The 26,903-nt window shown below is 40.0% G+C and overlaps 1 protein-coding gene across 3 annotated transcripts in view; it reads right to left on the reverse strand.

Annotated features, from left to right (window-relative positions):
- RCAN2 (regulator of calcineurin 2) overlaps positions 1-26,903 on the reverse strand; it is a 478,595-nt gene that overhangs the window by 18,991 nt on the left and 432,701 nt on the right. For all 3 annotated transcript variants that reach the window (XM_050787495.1, XM_050787494.1, XM_050787496.1), the window contains 2 exons: positions 2,610-2,783; positions 656-827 (listed from right to left, as the gene is read on the reverse strand). In XM_050787495.1, the coding sequence (XP_050643452.1) occupies positions 656-827; positions 2,610-2,783 (346 nt within the window). The remainder of the gene's footprint in view (positions 1-655; positions 828-2,609; positions 2,784-26,903) is intronic.

Below are 26,903 nucleotides of genomic sequence, written 5' to 3' on the forward strand. Positions count from 1 at the left end.
AAAAAACCTGGAAATAATCTAAATATCCATCAACAGGAGAGTGGCTAAAGAAAGTGTGGTGGTGGATTCATATTTTAGAATACTATACTGCAGTGAGAATGAGTGAATCAGAGCTACATATGCCAACATGATAACAAAGTGACCGTAAGATTTTTTTAAAGTTAGAGGCTGCTGTAACTGACTTCTTAGGAACTTGGAGGTTTCACTTTGGTGGCAGGTTTTCTTGTTACAGGGGGTTCCTGAGTGTGTACTAGCACTGTGACAGCAATAAAACTGGGTTGCACAGCATAGATGCTTCCTTCCAGCTGGTAGGGTTCATTTTGTCTGTTCTGAGGAAATAATTTCCTCCTGGTATCGAGATAAATCCCACAAGAATTAGGTAATGCTGTTGGATCTTAAAATATCTGCATTGCAATCCGGAAGCTGCATGGACTTGACACCATTTTAGTACAGGTTCCCGAGTTGCTTTTTGAACAGGTGCAAAGTCTGATGCTGCATTCTCATCCATCATTCCCTCTCATTGTCCACACAGAAGAATAAACCCATTAGAAATGCAATGTTACTGTGAACCCAGGATTTCAAGGTTGTTAATCTAATTTGGCTTTTCTAGGTTGCTGACAAATGTTTATTTTTTAAAATGGACCGCAAAGCTTACCTGGTCCTAGTTTGGCCACAGCATAGAGGAGGTCGTAGTTGAGGACTGGTGTGGCATCGTTGATGGGCTGCCAGCCAACAGGTGGGGAGGAAGGGGGCGAGATGAGAAACTGTTTGGCAGGCTGGGGTGGAGCCAAATGCAGTTTGTCTCCATCTGTCTCTGGAGTCTGAACCTTTCAAATAGAGTAGAGATGAAGACACTTATTCATCATGGCTTCAGATGTGTCATGTTGGCACATTAAAATGTGGGTTTAGTTTCAGCCTGTGACAAATGAACCGATGAACCTGACTGTAATAATAATTACCACTTACCACATACCATGTGCTCAATTGCCTTATTTAATCCTGAAAACAGTGGCTCTCAACCTTTACTGTATGTCAGAATCACCTGTAGTCCTTACTAAAACACAGATTGCTAAGCCCCAGCCCCCACATTTCTAATTCAGGAGGCCTGGGATGGGGCCTGAGGGTTTGCATTTCTAATAGGTTCCCAGGTGATGCTGATGCTGCCAGTCCACTGTCCCACCATGCACCTGCCAAATGTTTCCTTGTCTCCTTCTCTCTTTTCCTCCTTCCTTCCTTGGTGAAATTCACATAACGTAAAATTAACCACTTGAAAGTGAACAGTTCAGTGGCATTTAGTACATTTCCAATCTGCAACAACCACCTCTATCCAGAGGAGTAGGAACTCCTCTGCCTACTGCTACCAGTACTACCATTACCAGTTACTACCACTCCTGTCTCCCACTGGTCACTGGCAATCACCATGCTGTTTTCTGTCTCTACAGATTTACCTGTTCTTGATATGTCCTATAAGTAGAATCACAGAATATGTGACTTTTTGTGTCTGGCTCCTTTCCCTTAGTATAATGTTTTCAAGGTTTATCCACATTGTAGCATTTATCAGTATTTTAGTCCTTTTTATGGATGAGTAATATTCCATCATATGGGCATACTATAATTTGCTAATCCATTCATCCATTGATGGACATTTAGGTGGTTTCCACCTTTTGTCTATTGTGAATAGTGCTATTGTGAACGTGTGTGTACATATATTTGTTTGAGTACCTGTTTTAAATACCTAGGAGTGGAATTGCTGGGTCAAAAGGTAACTCAATGCTTAACTTTTTAAGGAATGGGGTGAGATTTTAAAGACAAGGAAACTGAGGTTGGTCCACATCACACACATGAGAATAGCAATGATGGAATTTGAACATGGAGGCAGGGCCAACGTCTGTGTTCTTTTCACTGTGCCATCTCTGTAGAGTCTAAAGGTGGAAACCATACTAACAGATCACTTAAGAGATGGATCAAGGTATCTAGTGATGAGGTGAGGGCACTAATGGAACATGATGGATATTGATTTCTATTGCTGTGAACTTTATAAGCATTGCCAAGAATTACCCATTTCGTTTTGGAACAGCTAGAATTGATTTTTGGATGAAACAAATTAACTTCCATATATTTGTAACCTTTTCTCATAAATATGAATCACTGAAAAGTTATACATTCCACTAAAGCAGTCATATAATTTAAGTTTTAATTATAACCCTGATAGGAAGGTTAGGAGTAGCTGTGATTACATCATTCTTATTATAACTACTACCTGGCATTTATTGTGTATTTGCCAAATATTAGGCACTTAAACACACAATAATTCATGCAATCCTCATAACAACAGTATGGGGTATAGATCCTGATCATCCCCAATTTACAGATGAGAATATGGAGCCCCAGTGAGGTTATGCAACTTGCTCTGGTTGGCAACTCTCAGAGCCTGTTTTCTAAGCCACTAAGCTGTTCCTGTCTGGGAATCATGATGTGGGTCTATTTCTCAGTGAATTAATTTATAGACTACCAACCAATCTGAAAATGGAAAAGGCTTCATTTACATTTTAAAACGGTAAAAAATAATGTAGGGCAAAAAGAATAACTTTGGTAAACAGTCACCTTACCTGTGCAAAGTAGAGCTTTAATTTTTTCCCTCTGAATTGGGTTTCATGAAGCTCTATCCTAGCTCGGGCTGCAGATTTAGGATTGCTGAAGTTTATACGGACACGTCTGAAACTCTTAAATAGCTGGAACGTCACACAGTCGTCATAAGTCCGGAACAGTCCCTCAAATTTTTCCTGATAAAAACAAACACAGAGGGAAATCCGTTGGCCATGGGTCTTGTATGATGCCATATCTGATAAAAACAAACAACTAAATAAATAGACTGTTAATAACATACAGTTTAAATAGAACAGCAGTAATGTATTTTTTCTTTTTTTCATCTGTAGGTCTGTTGCCAGGTGCAAAACATGCCTGAAGGATTTATAATCTTGGTCTAAGGTTCTCTAGAGAACCAGTGAATAGGGTTCAAAGTACATGAAACACATAGGAAATTATGCAAAATGTTGAGTGTTTCTAGAGGAGAGGGATTGTAATGACCATCAGATTCTCAAAGAAGTTCATTATCTCCAAAATACTGGAGCTACTGAGTAAAGCACAGGGTAAACATTAGTGATTACCAATCTTGGGGGCACTTTTCGTTTTCTTTCTTTCTTTCTTTTTTTCTTTTCTTTTCTTTTCTTTTCCCCTTCCTTCCTTCCTTCCCTCCCTCCCCCGCCCCTTTCTTTCTTTCTCTTGCTCTGTTGCACATGCTGGAGTGCACTGGCATGATCTGGGGTCACTGCAACCTCCGCCTCCTGGATTCAAGTGATTCTCCTTCCTCAGCCTCCTGAGTAGCTGGGATTACAGGCATGTGCCACCACACCCAGCTAATTTTTGTATTTTTTAGTAGACATGGGGTTTCACCATGTTGGCCAGGCTGGTCTCAAACTCCGGACCTTAAGTGATCCACCTGTCTCGGCCTCCCAAAATGCTGAGATTACAGGCATGAGCCACCATGCTGGGCCTAGGGAGGGGTGGGCACTTTTCTTGCCTAAAAATATGGGATCCACATCACCCAGTTTCCTAGTCAGGCAGTACCATTTGATTAGTCCTGGTCAACGAAATACGTGTAGAGGGCAGAAGAAAGCCCTTGAGTAATTTTTCAGTTTATTTCTCTGAAGAGGCCATGTGTTTCAAAAGGTACAGCTGTCAGAAACAGGATTCTCTTCACTCTGAGTCCCCAAGTGGCTGTATGAAGCAGAAATAGTTTTCTCCCTACTCCAACTCCATTCTATAGCCAACTTTGCCTTAGCAAGGAAAAAAAATCTCCGTTGCATTAAATCACTGAGATTTGAGAATTATTTTATTCCTACAGCATAACTAAGCTATCACAATATAAAGCAATAATTAAAAAATTTAGACTCAATACACAGTTTCAATTCGACTGAATAAGTATCTATTAAATGCTCACTTTCTATGAGGAAAGGTCTCTCTCTAGACTTTAAGAGGATACAGAGATGAGTATCACATTGTTCTGACCCTCAACCATCTAACAATCTAACAGGTGAAGCAGATACACACAAGTAAGAGGACACCCAGAACACTGGGGAAAGGCATAACAGAAAACTAGAGAATTAAAAAAGAAAAAATATATAGGTACATATGTTAATAACATCTGTCTGATCTATATGGTTCCTCTTAGCCATAAAAGTATCCTTATTATAAGAAAATTAGTATACGTTATAAGCTAGTGTGTTCTTAATAGAGAAACTGCCACTAAGGAAATTATATATATAACCAACCTGATTCTTTTATTTCAACAGTAAAAGGTAATTTCTCATAACAGTGAGTACAAGGAAGAATGGAGATGCATGAAATATTAATACTGCAAGATTCATAGAATTTTAACTAGGAATGGGTTTAAGAGATGATGAACTCAACCTTTTCCTCCTCACCTCCATCATTTTACAAATCAGAACCCTGAGATCTGAAAAGATAAGGACCTACCCATGGGCACAGGGAGAGTCAGTGGCAGATCCAGGACCAGGCCAAAGTCCTTGTGACCCTAACTAGAGAGATACTGTCAACTCTATAAAGAATTATACTGTCAGGTTGATAGGAAGAGATGCTTATTTTAATAAGAGCAAGAGATGTATAGCAATACACTGACCCAAGTCTAAAGGGTGACCACATCTAAGAGAATCAATATAGTGAGGTGGGGTTGTAAAAACACTGACTTCTGAGGCTCCACAGGAAGAGTAACTTAAACTTCAGGGAAGGTCTTCCTGCCTCTTGGGGATCCAAATGAACTTGTATCAGACCTTCAAGCCCATATTGGTGATGCCACACCACATCCTGCTGCCGATTTCTGAGAATCCTCGGGCTGCAGCTCCCCCATCGCCCCTCCTATCTTTGACTCCTTTGTCTGCCCACACTCTTCTCTTTTATACCAGTCCAAGGACCCCAAAGAATACAATAAAAGCTTTTGCTTTTTTAATGACATTTGTGGAGATTTGAGGGGTTCTTTCTCTCATTCTGTTTTTTTCTTATACTCCTTTTCCCATCATGAACAAAACAAGACTTTTTCCTTGTCTTATGCAGAGCAGGTTTTTTGTCTCCCCTCATCTCCCAAGCCTTGGGATTAGCCAAGTCCCAGACTCGGGGCTTCAGCTACCACTCCAAGGAGTCTCATTATGGAATTCTGTCCCATCAATACTGTGTTTTCCTGAGCACGAATCCTGATGGTTAAAATGAATTCTGTTTCCTCACAATGAGAGTACTCTGAACTGATCAAATCACAGCTGGTAGTTTGATGAGTCTGGGAAGTTTTCAGGAATAGGAGGAATTAAGAGATTAAAAACTCCTGTGTCTATATAGAGTACAATATTATTTTTAAGGACAGAATACTTGGGTCTTCTTTGTGGCTGGTATGTTTTTCCATTTCCAGGGTGGGAATTTCACTTTCTCATCACCTATCCAATGCCTAAGCATGGGCAGTTAAGGCTAGCCTTTGAAAGCGAGGTGCTTTTCTCCTTTGAGTCTAATTCCTTCCTTTTCATTTCGTATTTCATTTTTGTGCTTCACATCTCAGTTTATCAGAGCGGTTTGGCCTCAAGAGACTGCATTAAGAGCAAAGAATCAAGGAGTCCAGCTTTTAGGCTTAGGGGGTGCTGACAATGTGCTACCTCTTTTGTAAGGCATTGGCAGACATCAAGAACATCTTGTTCCCACTGATCCTCAAAAGAGGGCTCCAGGCACCAACTCCCACCAAGTTAGAGTTGGCCATTGACATGAAACTCTTTGATATTCCTTGTTTTGGGCTTAAGCTGAAAAACAAAAGGAGCTCTTGCACCAAACCTGGGGTGTAGCCCAGAGCTAGGGGCCAGGGTTTTCACGGGATCATATGGGGCTTAAAGTCCACAATGATGATAATAATAAACAGCTGACATTTACTCAGCATGTCCTCTCTTTTCAGGCCTTTTGGGAACTTTATTTGTAGGGGTGACAGTTGTCCAAGAATAGGAACTCGCTAGCCTTCTCTATTTTTGTTTCCATTAGTGACATTATAAACATATAATTTGCTGAGGCAACAGGATACCAGACCAAATTAGAGGCAGATCCAACACAATGAAGCCACTAGATGTACCTTGAGGCAAAACAGTGTCACCAAAAGCACTAGCTGTAGGAATTCTCCACCTGCCATTACAGAAAATCTTCTACGGTCTTGATGCATGCACAGGTTCTCACCAGGGACACAATAATATTTTGTTGCCCTCCGGCTACCATTTTTCTCCAGTTCTGTTACCCAACAAACCCAATAAATTATTAATTTCTCCTTGAACGTCAGTTCTCTTTGTAGCATCCTATTTGAATACAGTTCTACTCTTTGGTTTCAGAACCTCTTTACACTCTTAACAATTATTGAGGATCCTAAAGAATTTTTGTAATGTGGGTTTTAAATAAAACAATGTTTATGGTACCAGAAATTAAAACTGAGAAACTTGAAAATATTTATATATAAATCCATTTAAAAGTAATAATAATAAACCCTTTATATGTTAACATAAACTTTTTAATGAAAAATAACTGTTTTCCAAAAGAAGAAAACATTTAATGAGAAGATTGACATTGTTTTACATTTTTGCACATCTATTTAATTTCCAAATTACTAGAAGACACCTGGAAACTCATGTCTGCTTCTGCATTCAATCTATTGCACCAAGTTGTTTTGACTGAAGGGTATGAAGAAAAGCTGGCCTCATCCAAATATGTGGTCGGAAAAGGGTGGAGTATTTTAACAGCCCTTCAAATAATTGGGAGTATTCTTCCTTGATATCTCATCAAAACTCAAAAAGTAGTAGTTTCTTAAAGTGTACTGCATAATCACATAACATTTTTACCTGATTTTATTAAGATCCATTTATCTATTTTGCACTTTGAATAAATTTTAACCCAATGATTTCATAAGCGTACATTAATCATTTAGAAAATATTGGTTCCCTGAAATATGTAACTTTTCCAAACTGACCGATTTCAATACAATATTAAAAATCACATTCATTAAAACTATAGTTTGGTGCAAAAGTAATTGTGGTTTTTGCCATTACTTTTAATCTACCATCTATCTTATCAAAAAGTCTTTAGAAATTCAAAAGCTGTGGAATTCACATTGGTGGATACAAGTTTTCCAAAGTGTTATTTTTGCTTGAAAGCTCATTCTTTATTCTTGGCAACACACTCTGTCAGTTATTTTTCTTATAGCAGCAGATTCACTTCATTCATTTTTGAGAAACTGTCTGCCAAATACCGAAGTGTCCATAACTATACTTTTCCTGTCAGTTGTTTCTTCAAGTAAAAATGGTGTTCCATGAGAAAAGTACCAAGGGCAGTTTAGGACAGCTTAGAATGTTTCCTCCAGTCAGACATTTTATTTCCAGATGCCACATAAGTACTTCTCATGTGTACTTCCCATTTTGTTATTCAGAAAATTGCAAAGGTGTGTGCTTAAGGGTAAAGGGTTAATCAAATGAATAAAACTTACTGCCTTATCAAGGACATTTCTAAGTAAAATTGGCATTTTCTTTCTTTTCCTGCTTTCTTCTTTTCTTTTTTTTAAACTGTGAGTGTGTGGCTGTGAAGAATAGAAATACAGTCATGCACTGCATAATGAAGTTTTGGTCAACAATGGACTGCATATCTGACTGTGGTCCCACAAGATTATAGTGCCATATTTTTACCGTACGTTTTCTATGATTAGGTATATTGAGATACACAAATACTTAAGTGTAACAATTGCCTACAGAATTTAGTATAATAATATGCTGTACAGGTTTGTAGCCCAGGAACAATAGGCTATACCACAGAGCTTGGATATGCAGTAGGCTATACCATCTAGATTTGTGTAAGTACACTCTATCATGTTCACACAACAAAATCATCCAAGGACACATTTCTCGGAAGGTATTCCCGAGGTTAAGCGACACATGACTGTATTACTAGCACAAGTTGGTGGCACCGCACTGATTCATGCTAAAGTACCAGCAGTTTTAACCACCATTGCTTTTGTACCGTGGGTATAAATGTCAACACAGTTGAAAAGGTAAATGATACCTTGTAGTACTATGAAAATAGTTTTGATAACATAGGAACTGGTATTGGGATCCCTCATGAGTCTGTAAACCACACACTGAAAACTGTTGTACAATAGGGTCTCAGAAGTAAGGATCCAGTTGGCTTGGGGAAAGACAGGAGGTCTAGAGAGACCCTTAATTGTACAACATAATGGTCAGAAAAGAGCTGCCCTTCAAAGAAGTGTGATAATGCTGGTATCGAATACTGTACGGAAGTCAAATAGGGTGAAGGTGGAGATGACACCATTGGATTTGACAAATGGACTGATGCTGATGACCTTACTGAGAGAGCTATTTGAACAGATGTGTAATAGATTAATTACAGATGGAGAAGTGAAGGGCAGAGAAAAAGCTGGAAATAGAGTTTGGCAATGAAAACCAGGGAGCTGGGATAACTACATGGGAAGTCGTGGTCACAAGCAGATTTTTGGTAGTGTGGGGAAACACTGATGGGCTGAAGAAATGAAACTAATGAAGAGGGAGAGAGAAGAGATAGTAAGGGTATGTTGAAGTCCAAACCCCAGGAACTCAGAACATGACCTTGTTTGGAAATAGGGTCATCAAAGATGTAATTAGTTAAAAAGATGTTGTAATGAAGTGGTGTGGGACCCTAATCTAAGTTGACTAGTGTCCTTATAAGAAAATAGCCATGTGAGGACAAAGAAACATAGGGAAAGTGTCCTGTGAAGACAATGGAGTGGAGTGGCACCTCTGCAAGCCAAGGAATGCTAAGTATTGCTAGCAAACCACCAGAAGCTAGGAAGAGGCAAAAAAGAATTCTCCTATGGGATCCAGAGGGATGGTAGCACTGCTGACACCTTGGCTTTGGACTTTAGCCTTCAGAATTGTGTGATAATAAATTTGTATTGTTTTAAGCTACTCAGTTTGTGGCACTTGGTTATGACAGCCCCAGGAAACAAATATAGGCAGTCTCATAGACCTACAGAACCAGATGACTCTGGGAAGAATACAGAGCACCTAATATATCATGCCATGTCCCCCCCAGGAGAGGAGGAAGTGGATATTTGGGTCATTCCAAGGTGATGAGTATGAGACAAGTGTGTGTGTGTGTGTGTGTGTGTGTGTGTGTGTGTGTGTGTGTGTGTGTATTGAGGCATAGGAGAAGAAAGATGAAGGAATAACTTGAAAGGGTTGGCAAGTAGGCAATGAGATGCCTGACTACGAGAGGTTGTGAGGAGAAAAGAGAAGCCAGGAGTATCACATTTGACTGAAAGAATGGGAAGAGGTGAGACTTCAAGGTTCTGGATGAGTTAGATAAATGAGTTTCATAGGAATGACACAGTGGGAAAAACAGTAGACAAAAAAATCGTAAGCCCAGAAGATAATTTTGTAAGTTTAAGGTTTCAGAAGGTTTTCAGTGTTAGATGCCCTAAGGGTCAACATGAGGCACGTGAATGGAATTGTGAGGGATGACGGGGTGAGGATGATGGGAATAGAGGATAAAGAATAGCGAGGTGAGAGGGTTGCATGGTGACCACTGACTCAGGAGGACAACAGGAAACAGAGTTATGGGACAACCATGAGCCAGATGAGCTGCATGAGAAACAGGAGGAGTGACCTGGAGAGCTATAGGGTATGGCAGCATAGGTTGAAAGAAAAGAGTTCAACTGGAGGGCAGGGGCTTCACAGAGATCATCTATAAAAAGGGATGGAACAACAACCTAGAAGCATGGGGGGATGCCAGGGAATTCTAAGCCTCATATTCTGGGCTTGAGAGGTGGGGAACTACAGAGTAATCTGCCTAGCAATGTGTAATTGCTAGGGAACAAGCATTGCCCAGAGCAATGAAGGATTTAGTAAGGAGAGGATGTGGAGTGATTATTGTAGAGCACAAATGATACTCTGAGAAAATCAATAATGGGCTCTAGAGAAGAAAGTGGGAGAAGTTAGAATAGGGGTTGGAGGCTGGGCATGATAGCTCATGCCTGTAATCCCAGCACTTTGGGAGGCTGAGGCAGGAGGATCACCTGAGGTCAGGAGTTCAAGACCAGCCTAGCTAACATGGTAAAACCCAGTCTCTACTAAAATTATAAAAATTAGCTGTGCGAGGTGGCACATGGCTGTAATCTCTGCTACTCAGGAGGCTGAGGGAGGAGAATCGCTTGAATTCAGGAGGCAGAGGTTGCGGTGAGCCGAGATTGCGCCACTGCACTCCAGCCTGGGTGACAGAGCAACACTCTGTCTCAAAAATAATAATAATAATAAATAAAATAAAATATGTTCCAGCTAGAATGTCTGAAGATGTGAGTGTGCTGCTTACCAAATAACAAACAGATCTAGGCCTAACTCAGGCCATATTTGAAATAAAATGATTATATAGTGTCAAATGTTTATCACTTCTCAATGGATACCATTGACAAGCCGTGGGCAAATCCCATGTTGAAGGACCACTCTGGATGTGATGGGCATTTCAGGAGGACCTTCTGAACAAGGGACTGCTATTGTAAACCTTTCAGGATGCAGACTCCTTATGTGATGGGCATAACTGGCCTGTGTGTGAGAGTTCCCACATCTGGACTTTAACCTATCAGGATTTCTTAGGCCAGCCAAAATTGTATGCAATTATGCTTTGTTCCATTTGTGGTCCTGATATTACCTAAATAAAAATCATTGTGAAAAGAGGAATCCTGCAATCCTTCTTCACTAATAAAAGAAGCAGACAGATGCTGTGTCATATAACTGCTTCAAGAAAAGATAGTTTGCTGGTAAAGGTACCGAAGCCTTTATCCTTTCTTGCTGAGTTCTTGTGAGAGACAAAGTTCTAATACTCAGCCCCAAACTCTAGAAGAAGCCATTTTGTTCTAAAAACTCATGGTTTCATCACACATCTCTCTCAGTGGAGCAAGTTCCATGATCCATGTCCCATTGTATTCTTTCTTTCCCAGTAGCGGTCCTAAAGTTCACTGTGGCTGAATAACATTGCTATGCAAAAGTATAGTTTTAGTTTTCTTTAGTTAAAGAAATCTCCATTTCTCTGATTCTACTTTGTCATCACCTAAACATTTAGAACTGGAAAAATCTCCAAGCCCACAAACAAACAAACAAAAAACCCAAATGCCTTCAAAACAAACAAAAACATGTATGAGGACTATTAACTGGAACAACCTTTGAACAAGGGAGGCAGAGCAGGGGTGACTCCAAGCATTATGGAACCTGAAGATTTCACACCTTGGGGAGACTTCCTTAAGCAAAATAATAGAAAACTAAGCACAGATATAAAAAATTAGCCTGACATAGTGGTGCGTACCTGTGGTCTCACCACTCTGGAGGCTGAGCTGGGAGGATCACTTGAACCTGGGAGGCAGAGGTCACAGTGAGCCAAGATCATGCCACTGCACTCCAGGCTGGGTGACAGAGTAAGACCCTGTCTCAAAAATAAAAACAAAACACACAAAAAAACAACTAAGCAACTAAGCACAAACATTGGAGGTTTGTTTTTTAATAATGAGAACAAAAATCATTAAGAAATAACTTTTGCAAATTTCGCAAAAATATATAACCACATGAACACAATGCTAGGGCTCCACCAAGTCTTGGTAAAGACCAATGCAAATGAGGGCCCTAAAGCTGAAGCTTCATTTAACCCCGGGAAATATGCTCGAGAGAGTGTGAAGTATGTACTGTGCAGTCACAAAATAATCTGGAGTCCAGGTTTTCAGAACAGCTAAAACAAGCACAGTGTTTCTATCACTGTACTGTACAGAAAAAAACCCCAAAACATTGTTTTTTCTATACTCTCACATTATTTCATTTCTGGTCATTAACACATGGAGTTTTTCTCACAGCAAGCAATTCTCCATTTCTCTGTAGACACCCACTGGATGTCCTATGCTTTAACTCAATTCTGACTCTATCTGCCTGAAGACAGTGCCAGATCCCAAAGGTTAAGGGCTCAGTACTCCCAGACTGCTCCACTTTGGACACCAATTGCACGTCCAGGTTTTGCTTCTGACCCACCAGATATAAACTGGAAGTTCCCACAACCCCCTCCTCAGGTTCGATCATTTGCTGTAATGGCTTACAGAACTGAGGGAAGCACTTTACTTATGCTCATCCTTTTATTATAAAGAATACAACTCAGTAACAGTCAGACGGAAGAGATGTATAGAGCAAGGTATACGAGAAGGGACACGGGGCTTCCATGCTCCTCTCTGAACTATACCATGCTCACAGTACCTCTACGTGTTCAGCAACCTGGAAACTCCCTGCATGCTGTCCTTTGGGTTTTTATGAAGGTGTCCTTACACAGGCAGAATTGATCACATCATTGTCAATTGGTGATCAACTCTAACTTCAGCACCTCTCCCCTTCCCAGAGGTCAGACAGCAGGCTGAAAGGCTGAAAGTTCTAACCCCATCTTGAGGCCACCCAGGGCCCCTAGTGTTCTCATTAGCATACAAAAAGACACTTATCACTGAGGAGATTCCAGGGGTTCTTGGAACTGTGTGTCAGGAAACAGAGAGGAAGACAAAAAATATATTTCTTATTATATTCAAAATATTTATTTATTTATTTATTTATTTTTGAGAGACTGAGTTTCGCTCTTGTTGCCCAGGCTGGAGTGCAATGGCGCAATCTTGGCTCACCGCAACCTCCGCCTCCCAGGTTCAAGCAATTCTCCTGCCTCAGCCTCCCGAGTAGCTGGGATTACAGGCATGCCCGGCTAATTTTGTATTTTTTTTTTTTTTCAGTAGAAACAGGGTTTCTCCATGTTGAGGCTAGTCTCGAACTCCTGACCTCAGGTGATCTGCCAGCCTCGGCCTCCCAAAGTGCTAGGATTACAGGCGTGAGCCACTGTGCCCAGCCTATATTCAAAATATTATATTCTTAGCTGATGAGGGTCAATTCCCTAAAAGGTTTAATCACCAGAATAAGAGTCAAGAGACTTGAATCTGCAAAGTTTAAGTCAATGCACCCTGTTATAGATGGCTGAGTACATCCTTTTCTTGCCTAAATCCACTTTGTAAGTACCCAAGGTGGAGACCGAGGAAGAGGAGCAAGTGAGGGGATTGCTTGGAACCCGTCCTGGAAGCTGTGCAATAAGTAGGGGCAGGTGAATGAACCAAGAGAGGAATCAAAAGGCAGCATGGTTTGCATGCCTAGGGCTCTTGTTGTTCTGACTCCAGGCAGTGACTGCCCATCCTTTGGGTGAGACCTTCTCATCACCCAAACCCAGGGCTTGTTCTGGTGGGGCACTCACCAGAGGTTATAGAGCCTGGCTATGCCAAGCAAGGTACCATTTGTGGATGCCTGCAAGCCTCTTGCCCGTACCAGGACACTTCTAAGTCTCCCAATGGGTCTATGAAAATGTAGGAAGTAGCAGAAAGGAGCTCTTCCACATGTCCTCAGGATGGGGAGGAGGATGGACGAGGCATACTAAAGACCTCTGAGTGAGTAGTTACGAATACAGATCTCTGTTACATGCCACAAAATTGGGCTTCTGTGCATGGTAATAAATACTTTTTATGCAAAGGAAGGATCTGACAGTCCTTTTATAGCTGCCACATTTCAGTTTACAACATCAATGGCTGCTTTGGCTCAGGGCATTTCCTAAAAGCTGACAGCTTCAACCTTCCCTGGCCCATCAATTCCTCTTCTCTGATCATTAATCTGTACAAACGTCTGTGGCTGTCATCAGGCCTGATTAGATATAGGCTCTAATTGTGCATGTGTAATTGATGAAATGTACAGCCTCTTTTACAGCTTATCCAGTCTCACAAGGGGACAGGAATTTTACTTTAAATTCATGTAGTCATTTATCTATAAGATATAGGTAAGAAGAGGCAGTATAAAGTTATGGTACTAGCAAACTCTAGAGCTACACTACCTAGTTTAAATGCTGGTGCCAGCTGTGCAACCTTGAACAATGTACTTACCCATTGATACCTTAGTTTCCTTATCTATCAAATAGAAATAATGACGGTATCTACCTCATAGGGGTATCCTGGCTGTTAAGTAAATTAGTATATTTATATCACTTTAAAAGGTGCTGAGCACAGTAAGTGTAGGTGAGCTGTTATTAATCCCAGATTGTTTATATGCCTGTATTTGGCTTATTAGATCTATATCCAAATCACCCTATATCCAGAACCAAGTATATCTATGTCTACATCTATCTATATATTTATATCCATACCTGTACCGGTATATAATCTTCAAAGATTGTAAAGAGCAATTATAGGAATATCAGCAAATGTCTCCTATGAAATCAACTCTAATTAAACTAACTTGATTTTATTGATGTTATTATCTACTTAAAATATAGAGCCCAAATTAACCACAAAATTTCTTTTTTGTCTGTAAAGGTTTAAACATGTCCTTTACAAAACAACATGGTAAATTAAATCATTCTAAGGAGGAAATCAACTGGGTAATTGCCTTCAATCTTTCCCTTTGGGGATCCTGCACCATTAGCTGGAGCTCAGAGAGACCACGAGCAAAGGATAAAGATGCCAGTGACTACTGAAAACATCAGAAGCTCACACACAGAGTAGGTAAGCCCCTCCTACCTGGTTCCTTTCTCCTCTTCTCCCAACACGCCTCTACTGTCTTTTAGACAAAGCCATCTCCAGACCTCCACATCCCATGTTCAATTGTTTTGTTGAGATTTCCAATAGGTGCCTTCCATGTAATGGCCCTCAAGCCATTTTTTTTTAATGCTGTGGCCTCTAAATCTGCCACTCAGCCTATCACAATAAATAGCCCCCCTCTACCCAGTTGCTCAAGCAGGCAACCTAAATGTTATCCTGATCTCTTCCTTCTCCCTCACTTCCACATCCCACTACTCAACAAGCCCTGTGTTCTCTGGACCTTTCAGTAGTACATCTCCCATCAGTCCCCTGTTCATCCTGCCATCTATTTTGTGGCTGACGCCATGACTGCACTTGGTCTCCCTGGTCTCTGTCTGGTCACCCAAGAATCAACCTTGGAAGCCTGCTGCTAGAGAGGTCTTTCTAAAAGAGAAAATTCTGGGCTGGATGCAGTAGCTCATGGTTGTAATCTTAGCAGTTTGGGAGGCCAAGGTGGGAGGATTGCTTGAGTTCAGGAGTTTGAGACCAGCCTTGACAACACAGTGAGGCTCTGTCTTAAATAAATAAATAAAGTAAAACAGAAAATTCTGATCATATCATTCCTCTATAAAATTCTTTAGTGGCTCCCCATAGCTTTTAGAATAAGGCTCTGCTTGGCATTAAAGGCCCTTCATAAAATGGCCATCACCCACCCCACTAATCTCACACCTCTCCTTTGCTTTTGTTGCCTGTTCCAGCCAAACTTCTCTTTACAGGTTCCCAAAGGCAGGTTATGCTGTGTCTGCAAGCCTTCTCATTTGCCCTTTCTTCTGCCAGTAACAGCCTTTTCCTCCAGATAACTTTCTAATTATCTGTCAAGTCCTAGCTCGTATCTCAAATCCAAGAAATCTGTCCTGAATCCCATTAAGATTTAGACATCCTTCTGCTGTGCTCCCTTAACAGTGTTGTTAATGAGGGCAAATGTGCCATCATTAACTGGATTACAAGAACTTCAAGGGCAGGAATGGTGACATTTTTGTGTTTTGCTCATGTATTCATTATTGAGTGCCAACTGTGTGTATGCAGATGCCTACACTTTGGAAAGGGATAACTTGGTGATGAAATGAACCAGACTACGTTGAGAGAACAGTCCTCCCTCCCACACACTACCTTTTGGTGAATTTGTTCTTTTCTTCAAAGTTATCCTTCAACCAAAGCAACAAATGCACACTGAACATATGTATTAAGATCCTCCGTAATGTAATAAAACAGGGATGCCAAAATAAAATTATACAAATTTCTTCCCGGAAGTCTTTCTTGACTACTCACCTACCAAATATCCTTCCTCTATGGAGCTTTCATCTCCAATTCCTCTTACTATTTAAAATATTATGAATATATTTCAGAATAATGTGCCATCAGAGAGTGTGCGTGTGTGTATGCCTCTGTGTGTGTGTGTGTATGCCTCTGTGTGTGTGTGTGTGTGTATGCCTCTGTGTGTGTGTGTGTGTGTGTGTGTGTGTATGCCTGTGTGTGTGTGTGTGTGTGTGTGTGTGTGTGTGTGTGTATAGGGGGGTGGTCAAGGAAGAAATGGCCTGTAAGAGGTGGATAGAATTTGTATGTGTGGAAATAAGTGGCAGTGGAAGACTTCAGAATTCTCCAGGCAGGAGAGCAGCATTATCAAAGGCTTAAATATTTACATTAATATGATGTTGTTTCAAAAAAAAAAAGGTATTTTAAGGGATTAAGAAGAGGATAAAAAGAATACTTGGTCCTAAGCCATATTTTGCTAGGAATGGCCTTGTTTGTTGCACAATAACATCTGTTATTAAATACCTACAGAATTATAGGAAACATAAACCAAATGAGATTTGAGATTTTGATATTTTAACAGTCAGCACTCACATATTTTTTACAACATTTATTTAATAGCAAGATGCTTCGCTGAATACATTCCATTTGAATTCCAAATGACGGGTTATGAGCCTGCTGATGCAGATAGGCAAACTGCTCACCAGCTTGGAGCCTCTTTAAAAAATTACCCCTTTCCAGAATGCTACCCAGTGTTGTAGCTGAAAGAAGTAGAAAATGTACTTCTAAAAACAAGCAGTGTTCCTACCTTCTCAACATTGAGGTGAAGGCTCTGTTTTAAAATTGGGCTATCAATAATTGATGAGGACATTTTTAGTAAGTTTAACGTTAAATTAAAGGGCTAAATCCTAAATATGTTCCATATCACGTCCTTCTGAAGACAGGCAATTTAAAATTTAATCCATTCATTTTGCCATTTGGCAAATGATCAAAGTAAGCTTTTCAAAGGCAGCAACGTATCCTTTAACTTATTTTTCCCATGAAATCAAAATGGCATTTGCATTCTTTTAAGAGGCAGATATAAGGAACTTCTTATGATTCAATCATTAAATTTAGAAAGTGTGCAGCTTGTTATACTCCTAATCTCTTTTCCTCCTCTCTATCTCACCTTTTCTATTTTATTTGTTTTCCTCTGTTCTTTATGTAATGACATAAAAAAGAATGTATATTAATGATGAAACCTTACATAAAATTAAATCTCTCATGTTCAAATTCCTTAAGATTTGAAACAAAAATGATTGTTTCAACCAATCACAGATTCAGGACACAAGAGACCTGAAGGAAAGTCTTTCCAAATTGAAACATGACAGTCAACATCTATCATGGCTGAAGTGGATTTACTAGAAACAAAATTGACTCTTCGTCTATGGCTAACACTGCCCAAAATTTGGGAATGCAATTTTGCACAGTGGTTAAATTTTCATGTGGGAATTTATTAGATATGACTTAGGTTAAAATGCTTTCTATATGCCAAGTCCACACTAGCCCCCTCACATGTGCTAATTTATTTCATTCTCACAATAAACTTATGAGGCAGATGAAGAAACGAGTTAAAAGAGATTAAACGATCTGCCTAAGGTGGTCAGCTTGTCAGTGACAGAATGTAGATTTCATCCCAGAGGGCTATCTATGGCAGAGGGAAGCTGGGTCAATATGGCTTCATCCCTTTCAGTGCATCTCGCCCAGTGGGATGGACACATCTTTTGTCTTCAGTCAGTTTTTCTCATGCATATTTCATAGACCAGCAGCAGTATGAAGAATTCTTCTGCAATCCTAGAGAAATGACTGGAAATGAAAAAGAAGCTGGTTCTGTCAAAAGGAAGAGAGCTTCACATAAGCAGCTCAGATTAGAAGTGCCTGAAAATTGGATCATATTGATGAAACTTGGTTTCCTCCATGTGTGTGGGCATGGGTGTGTGTATATGTGTGTGTGTTATACACAAAACTTCAGGATTGTTGAATGTAGGCATCACTCAGTGCCAAAACCATTGTCAGCTAAGCAAGAACATTTGAGAATTCCCTTTTCTCCATGTGGTAGGAATGAAAGTTTAGGGAGAGTTAGGGAAGCTGGGTAAAGCCAGTAATTTATAGATAGTGTCCACTAAAATTAGGAAGACTACACAATGCATCGTCCAAGCTAGGAGGGGGGTGCTATTAATTATGCTGTGACTTCAAGACTGTCTTGGATATGTGGTTACCAACTGGTTGGTCTTCTGAGTTACTAATTCTGATACCGTGGTCCTCAGCTCACTGGAGAGACGTGACAGTCCTCTTGATGAGTGGAACCTGTCAAAACGTGCAGGCCTTCTCTGCAGTTCTCAGCAGCAAAGTACGCTCATTCCATAAATGTGCTTTCTACCAAGGGCTACTTATTTGTGATCTAATAAAAGTTACAGAATAAATGTTTATTCCATAACAGTTCATAAATGAGTTTACAAAATGATTCTAGTTATTCAGCTTAAAAACATGGCTGTTGCTGCACAACTCTCGGTACTCCTGTAGCACACGAGCATATGGAGAGTTGGAATTCTTGCATCTAGTAAAAATAATAATCATCACTAACATGAGTTCTTCCTAAATGCAGACACTGTTCTAAGTGCTTTACATCCTTATAGTCCAGCTTATGGACAACAGATCAGCAGTGGCAGCATCTCCTGGAAGCTTCCTAAATAAGCATTATCTCAGGTCACAAGTCTCTAGACCTACTAATTTAGAATCTTTATCTCAACAAGACCCCCCAGATAATCAGTATCCCATTGAAGTTTAAGAGGTACCAGTTTAGAAGACATGTGTTGGACCATTTAAGACCTAAGCACTTCCTGATTCTGAATAAATTGATTTATATAATTGTGCTACTGAGAATTACCATTACTGTCCTTGGGTGTTAATAGTTTTCAGTTCTTTGCATTAATTAATGCATTAACTCTTGTTGACTGGTTTGTTCTTACAATCATGACATTGTTTTTCCTTTGATTATTATCATGTTATCTGCACGTTCTTTGTTTTGACTGAGTTTTCTCCCCACTGCAAAGAGGGAACACATTGGGTAGGTGGGACACTGTTGTAAGTCCCCATGAACAAGTGAAGAAGAGAATGTGCAGAGACATTCAAATGATACAAGCTTTGACCTGAGCTGATTGGTAATGTGAACCCCAATCTGCCTAGGAGTATCCCTGGAAGGATTTATTTCTGCTGTTTTGTGTTGCCTAATCCTGGTACATTTAAGATGAAGCAGTACATCCATGAGAATGAGACCATCCTCAGGCTGTGCGTCATGGATGATATAAGCAGCAGATTCCCTGATCTCACTGAATTGTAACTGCTTTTCCCACAGGGTCTCAGTGATCGAGCTTTCTCTCCAGCATCATTTTAACCTCTATTCTTGGAAGGGATGCCGGAGGTGACTGATTGTAACCCCTCTACTTGAAAGTTGAAAGAGGCAAAGCACAGAGCAGCAGATGACATGCCTAAGGCCCCATCACCAGTCAGAGGCAGACCTGCATAGAACTTGGGATGTGAATGTAGGGACACACAAAACCCAAAGACATTCCACCAACATTTAAAATCAAGAATTTTCTCTGATGTATTCTGACCTTGTAAATGATGCAAAGGGTTTGAACAACTCAAAACAAACAAACAAACGAACAGGTCTGGGAGAAGTTTTTTCGAAATCATCAAATATAAATTTCAACCCAATTTTTTAATTTCATAAAACCAAGGCCAAAAGAGGTTAAGTGATTAGTTAAAGGTTATAGGCAAGTGGTGGTAATGTCAAGCTTCTAATTCATACATTTGCCAAGCTCTAGCTTTGAATGATATTGTAACTTGAAAGGAATAATGTTGTTCTTTTTAGAAAATAACATGGTCATGGTAGACCACTTGGAAAAATATAAACAAACATAAGGACAAAGTGACCCATACATTAAAGATAATCACTGTTAATATTTTTATTAAATGAAAAGCATTACATTTAACTTTACCAAAGTTTATCAGAAAAAAAGAATTAAAGAGGGTGGGTATGGTGGCTCACGCCTATAATCCCAGCACTCTGGGAGGCCAAGGTGAGAGGATCACCTGAGCCCAGGAACTTGAGACCAGCCTGAGCAACATAAGGAGACCCCATCTCTACAAAACAAACAAACGAAAACAAGGTGGGCATAGTGGCATGCACTGGTGGTCTCAGCTACTTGGGAGCCTGAGGTGGGAGGATCATTTGAGCCTGGGAAGTTGAGGCGGCAGTGAACCATGATCATGCCACTGTGCCCCAGCCTGGGGAACAGAGCGAGACACTGTGTAAAATAAAATAAAATAAAATAAAATAAAATAAAATAAAATAAAATAAAATAAAATAAGAAATATGAGAAATTGCTGACTTTCAGAAAAAGATTTCTTTAAAACAAGAAATATTCATTTCCTGAAGGAGTCTTCTATAGTTTTAAATACAAATCTCAAGAAAAATAAATTTATGTTTCTAGGGGTAAAATCTGTCATCTGTCTTAAGAAAATCAGAAGATATTATAATACTGATACCTAAATACAATTTTAAGACTTCTATTTTCTAACTTAAAAACAACCTGAGCCTACTTAAGAATAATATCATGGAAAAGGGCAGATTTATAAAATATTATATAAAAGTAACAAAAGCAGTGGTAGAAAAAAAAATAGCCACATACAGACATACAGAAGTAACTGTAATGGTCATATATGAAATAAACAAAAAATAAATTTACAAGAACAGTTAGTGACTCTCTTAATTCTTACTCTAAGTTTCTTGACCTGTGGGTGTTTGGATTTGCTGTTCCAGAAAACACCATTTTATTCACTTCATTAATGGCACAAATTTTACTTGTTTCATTAAACAATCATGTCTGTTTCATTTTTTTCCTCCTAAAATTCCTAAATGCGTTTCTACTGTTGTTGAAGAGAGAAGACATAGGCCGTTATCTCATTGGTAATTCCACAAAAAATTGTACTTCCAGGTTCCTAATTCTATCATTTGTGTTATTATATCAAATGTGTTCTTTAATAAAGTCACTCATCATAAAACCCTCTGAGTTGGTGTCTCACGTTCAATGGATCGGGTTTTAGACCTGCTATATAATGGTCATAACTGGATTTCTCTTCATCTAAATCTCGGGTTATTTTGACTGTTTCATGTATCTCATATCTTCCTCTTTCTTGGAGTAACATTTTATGTTGTATAAGAAAACATTTTTGAGTAGGCCCTCTCCTCCCATGATAGTGACAAGTGATAAACATTCCGAGTCGTTGACTGGCCAAATATGTGTGTATTTTGCCATCACACTAGACTGATGGTTTGACTTAGAACGTAATCCAGGTTAGGAATCACTTCAGTTGCCCCCAGAATACAACTCCACTGTTTTCTAGCCAACTGTGTTATAGAAGACAAGTGAGATCCTGGCCTTGTTTTGTCTTTGGAAGCTTTACAGAATTTCTCTAATTTTGGAGTTCAGAACTTTTAGTAAAATGTGACTAGATGTGTGATTTTTTCCCCATTATCTCTGGAAGGCAGGGGTCAGCAAACTAAGTCAAATCTGGCCTGATGCCTATTTATGTTTAATAAGGTTTTGTTGGAATGCAGTCACTTCCATTTGTTACATGTTGAAGCTTTTGTGCTGCAGTACAGTCAAGAAGTATGACCTGCAAAACCTAAACTATTTACTATCTGGTTCTTCACAGAAAAAAATTGCCAACTGTTCCTATAGACATTCAGTGGGCTTTTATTGTGTCTTTGTTCATAGCTTCTTCATATTCATATTTAGATAATTTCTTCCTCTCCATTGTTTCTACTACCTTCCTTCAGAATTCCTAGTTGGATAGGGGATTTCTTGCATCTATTATCTGTTTTTCTTTTCTTCCATATTTTCCATCTCTTTGTCTTTTGACTCTGTATTCTCAGAATTCCTCCCACATTATTTTTCAGATCATTAACCTATTCCTCAGTTAGGAATTCAACTCTTCTGCTAAATTTTCCAATAAATTTTGCCAGCAAGGAATGCTTATTGTGTTTTAAAATATCTCTTTTTTTTCACAGCAGCTGTATTCTTATGTTACAGCTGTCATAGCCTGTTAAATATTTCTGCAAATATTAAATAGATCTCTTTTTAAGAAAGATCTTGTCTACTTTCTGCATTAGCTCTGAATACTCTAGGTCACCTGTGCTCTTGGTTTATCTCACTAGTTATGTATCTTGCTGTTGGTTCTTCTCAAGCGCATGGAGATCCTTGGTTGTGCATTCACAACATTACAATGAAGCTGGTAAATAAAGATGGCTGGAGGGGTGCCAGCTGCAGTTGTGCAGATACAGGCCTTTCTTGGACGGTGGGCTGAGCCCTGTGAGTGGAGGTTTTGTGTACAGGAGCTTCATTTAGGAGTGCTGTCAGGATCAACACCTGTGGAGACCTGAGGGACCCAGGAGTGGGCAGAGGAAGGAGTTGAACTCAATGCAGTGCCAACAAAGGCCTCAGCAGATTCAAGGTGGCAAGGAGATCCAGTTCAGGACTTTACGTTCCCCTCCTCTCTCATGGAGCAGTCACAGGGCAAGAGCTATCCCTGGGGAGGGAGCGTGGCCCTGGGAGGTGATGCTCACTCTCCAAGGCTGAGGACTATTCTCATGGAGGGACTCAGCTGAGAACATTCAGTTGCCCATATGTCAGAGGTAGCAAATGACTGCTGCGGGCCTGCTTGAGGATCTGGGCTGCTCATCACAGCTTCACTACACCCTGGATGGGAAGACTGGGGGCTTGGGCTTGTAGGCGGGAAGTGCTGACAGGCTTCAGGAAACAGGAGCCAGGAGGAGTCAAGTGAGTACAGGGCCCCAGGACTAAGCCCACCAGAGTGGCTTTACTCTGGGGCAGGTAGAGCCTGCTGCAGGTGGAGGAGAGAAGCGCTGACTCTGAGGGCTGCAGGAGTGCCGGGACCTTGCTGAGGGGCAATGGGCCTCCGCACCATCTGCATGATTCTTTTAGGCCATTCGATGCTCCCACTTTGTGCCATGCTCACAGACCACCCTCTCATTACCAATTTCTGTGGAGGGATCCCCTCGGCTCTATGAAGTTGCAGCTGGCATCGTGGAGAAGGTGGGCCCCGGAGTTGGACTGAGCTTCTCGTCAGTCAGTGACATGTATTTACTCGCTGTGCGTGATTGGCTGTCTTCTCAGATGGTTCCCAGTGACCCTCACATCCTGCTATTCGTGCCCTTATGCAAGCCCCTCCCTTTGAATATAGTCTGGATGTAGGGATTTGCTTTAAATAATACAATCGGTCAAAAGTGATGGGCTGTCACTTCTGAGAGGAGTGCACACAAAAAAACTGTGACTCCTCGTTTTATTCTCTCTGGCTCCTCTCAATGGCCTCCTCTGATGAAGCAAGCTGCTGTGGTGTGAGCTGCCCTCTGGAGAACCCCACACGGCAAGGAACGGGGTGACCGTCAGCCAACAACCAGAGAGGAACCGAGGCCCTCATCCAACAGCCTGCGAGGAGCTGAATCCTGCCAACAGCCACTGAGTGAGCTTACAAGTCCTTCCTTCCCCAGTCAAACCTTGAGATAAGGCTGTAGCCACAGCCAGTTCTGTGATACATCCTTGTGAGAGTTCCTGAGCTAAAGACTCAATTAAGTCATGCCTGGATTCCTGATTCACACATACTGTGAGAGAATACACGTGTTGTTTTAATCCACTGAGTTTTGGGGCAATTTACTACCTATTTAACAGAGTTTTCCAGAGAATCAGAGCCAACAGGACATGTATGTGTCTGTCTGCCTGCCTATCTCTCTGTCTGTCCATCCATCTGTCCATCTGTCTATCTAATGAGAGAAAGAGATTTATTCTAAGGAAGGGGCTCATGGGCTTATGGAGGCTTGACAAGGCTGAAATCTGCCAGGTAAGCCAACAGGCTGGAGAGGTAAGATGAGTTGCAGCTCCAGTCTAAAGACAGTCTAATGACAGACTTCTTAGAGAGCTCAGTCTTTGTTCTATTAAGACCTACAACTGATTGGATGAAGCCCACACAGGCTATGAAGGTTAAACTGCTTTACTCAGAGCCCACCAATTTAAATGTTAATCTCATTCAAAAATACCTTCACAGAAACATCCAAAACAATGTTTGACCAAACATCTGAGCACCGTGGCCCAGCCAAGTTGACACAAATTTAACCATCTCAGCTACCCAACCATAGTCAACAAATCCACTGGTGAACTAAGGCCAGTACTTAATCCCACCACATTTCCATCCCTGCAGCTGTATAATAAAAATTTGAAGATTATCATAAAAATTAGATAACAGGATACTTGCAAAGCACTTGGCACATGGTGCTCAGTAAACAGTTTCTTTCTCTTTTACTTGCTTCCTTTCCCTTACTCGTGGTAGTGGTAGTAGGGGTAACCTGGATAATGTTCATGATTATTCTGGGAAGTAGAAAGAAATACATCTCATGCTGAATTAACACATACTACTCTGTTTTGTACACCAGTCTCTTTTAGGTTTAACTGTTTCCCTATCTCTGAAAAACTAGCCAGTGTCATGTGCACCACTATAATGAACAACCAAGTAGGTGATGGGATCTGTGCTGTAGTGATTGGGCCAAGGTAAAGCCAGCCTTCAACACTCTTCAGATATAAGCTTTATATCACAAAACAGTAACAGATATTATCACTTTTTAATTGTGGAAAAGTTAAGAACCTGCCAAAAGTCACTCAGCTAGTGACGGTACAGCTGGGATTGACAAACAATATTTGTCAGACCAATGTTTGTCTCTGAGGCTTATGTCCTTTTCTATCAAATGCTTGCACAGTTCTGTCCATTGTTATACAAAACAGCCAATATTGCTAAAAAGATGAACGTGGCAAAATATTATTATCTTAATGATCACCTAAAGCTTCAAAATGGAGTTAAATATGGGTTACACCCTTTACAAGGGCTTTCTACCTGCCTCTCACCTTCAGCCAAGTGAAACTGATCACATCCTCCTTAGACTCTCTACTGAACCTTGTACATTCTGTCATCATAGCACCTGTAACAAGTTATTGTGCTTCTTTAAAGAGTCTACCTCTTGTGAAACTATTGCTAGCCTCTTGAAACAAGGGACAATGACTTATTCCTGTTAGGTGGTAGGTTTATAGAAGTTTATTTCATTATGCTTCACAACTCACATATATATAGAAACATAAGTACTTTTATGTATATTAAATGTCACACAATACATAAAAACAAAAAAATTGGAAAAAGATACATCAAAATGTTAAAATGTTTTTCTGTTATAAAACTGTGTTAACACTCTTTGTCTTTTTGGGCATACTCTTTAATTTTTCTGTAAATATGTAATGTTTCTATAATTAGAAAAAACAAATGTTAAAAATAGGACTTTTTTGAATTAGAATAATAATTTTCAGTCTGTATCACTCCTAGAAGAAATTGGTTTCGTAAGTTCATTTTACATTCAGTAGATACTCTATTGTAAAAGTATAGACTCTTTCCTTTTTCATTTGGTTCTGAGTTTGGCTTTTGCAAGTTTTAAACGGAGGTTCCAAGATGTTATGAGTAAGTTCCATGTTCACCGTATTTAAGCCCCTCTAAGCGTCTTTCATTGCAGCTGTTTCGCTTAGAGTTTAAAGGTGTCTGATCTTTACAAATATTCTTGAATATTTTACCTGTCCTGCCTTATATAAGCCTTCATGGACCTTAGCTATGTCTGTGTTTGTTTTTATTTTAAGGAATGGTACCCACTGCTGTGGTATTTTTAATTTCAGGAGCTGGTGTTCCAATGTTTTGGAAGTGGGCAGCTCACACTCACACTATTTTCCCTAGTGCCCTTCCTGATGGACCAACATGATTCATTTTGGCCAGCGGGGAAATTGGTTTAACAGATTTTCCGACATCTATTCTTCCTTCCACTAAAGATGAGGGCACAGAATTCACAGTTTCTCTGCTCTCTCTGTTTCATCCATGAAAACATGTTTTGTATACTACTAATAACGATAACATTAACATTATGGTGTTTGTGTAGCACTTCAGGGTTTATAAGTTGCTTTCACATATGTTGTCTACCTTTGATATTGATTATATCGTTGATGTTCATAACTCTCTGAGGTATACAGAGGAAGCATTACTATCACCACTTTTCAGATGAAAAAAATACGATTTAAGGAGCTTAAGTGATTTTCCCTTGCTGAAGTTAATCTCTTCATTCTAGTTGGAATAACTAAAGTTATGACCATAGCTCCTTTATCACATGAGAAAAAAATCTTGTGCAGCATTGTAAAAATGCATAAATAATAAATATGAACAGATATAAATAGAGTTATAAATATCTCGGGACCATTAGGTTTGCTCTCTTTATACAGTGCAGAAGAGATTAATCAACACTGATTTGGCTGAACGGCTGTGTCCATCTATGGCATGGGCATTTTCTCTAAATGAAAATGTTGCTGTTGAGCTAATCATGATCATCTCCTTATCAGAGAGCTGTAAGAGTGTGGCAGATTTTTTTTTTTTTTTTTTTTTTTTTTTTTTTAATCATAAGTTGTGTGTTTCTTTTGTGAACAAGCCTAATCCCTGCATTTTGTTCTTAGGGCAAAGTTGGCCTGTAGTTAGCCTTATGAAAGGCTGGGTACGTAAGATGCTGAGAAAGATGATGAGGAGTCAGCCGAATGGAGCACAGCATGCAGGTTTACTATGGATCCTGCAGCAAGTAAAATTTGGACTGTGATTATTTTATCATTTACTTTCCAGCAGCATTTTGGCTGACTTCCTGTTTGTGGTTCACATATTAACACAGAGCTTACGTAAGACAAGAAGGTAATCAACCTGCAAACCTTTGATAAGG

Source organism: Macaca thibetana, chromosome 4 (genome assembly GCF_024542745.1).
Source record: "Macaca thibetana thibetana isolate TM-01 chromosome 4, ASM2454274v1, whole genome shotgun sequence".
Lineage (NCBI taxonomy): Eukaryota > Metazoa > Chordata > Mammalia > Primates > Cercopithecidae > Macaca > Macaca thibetana.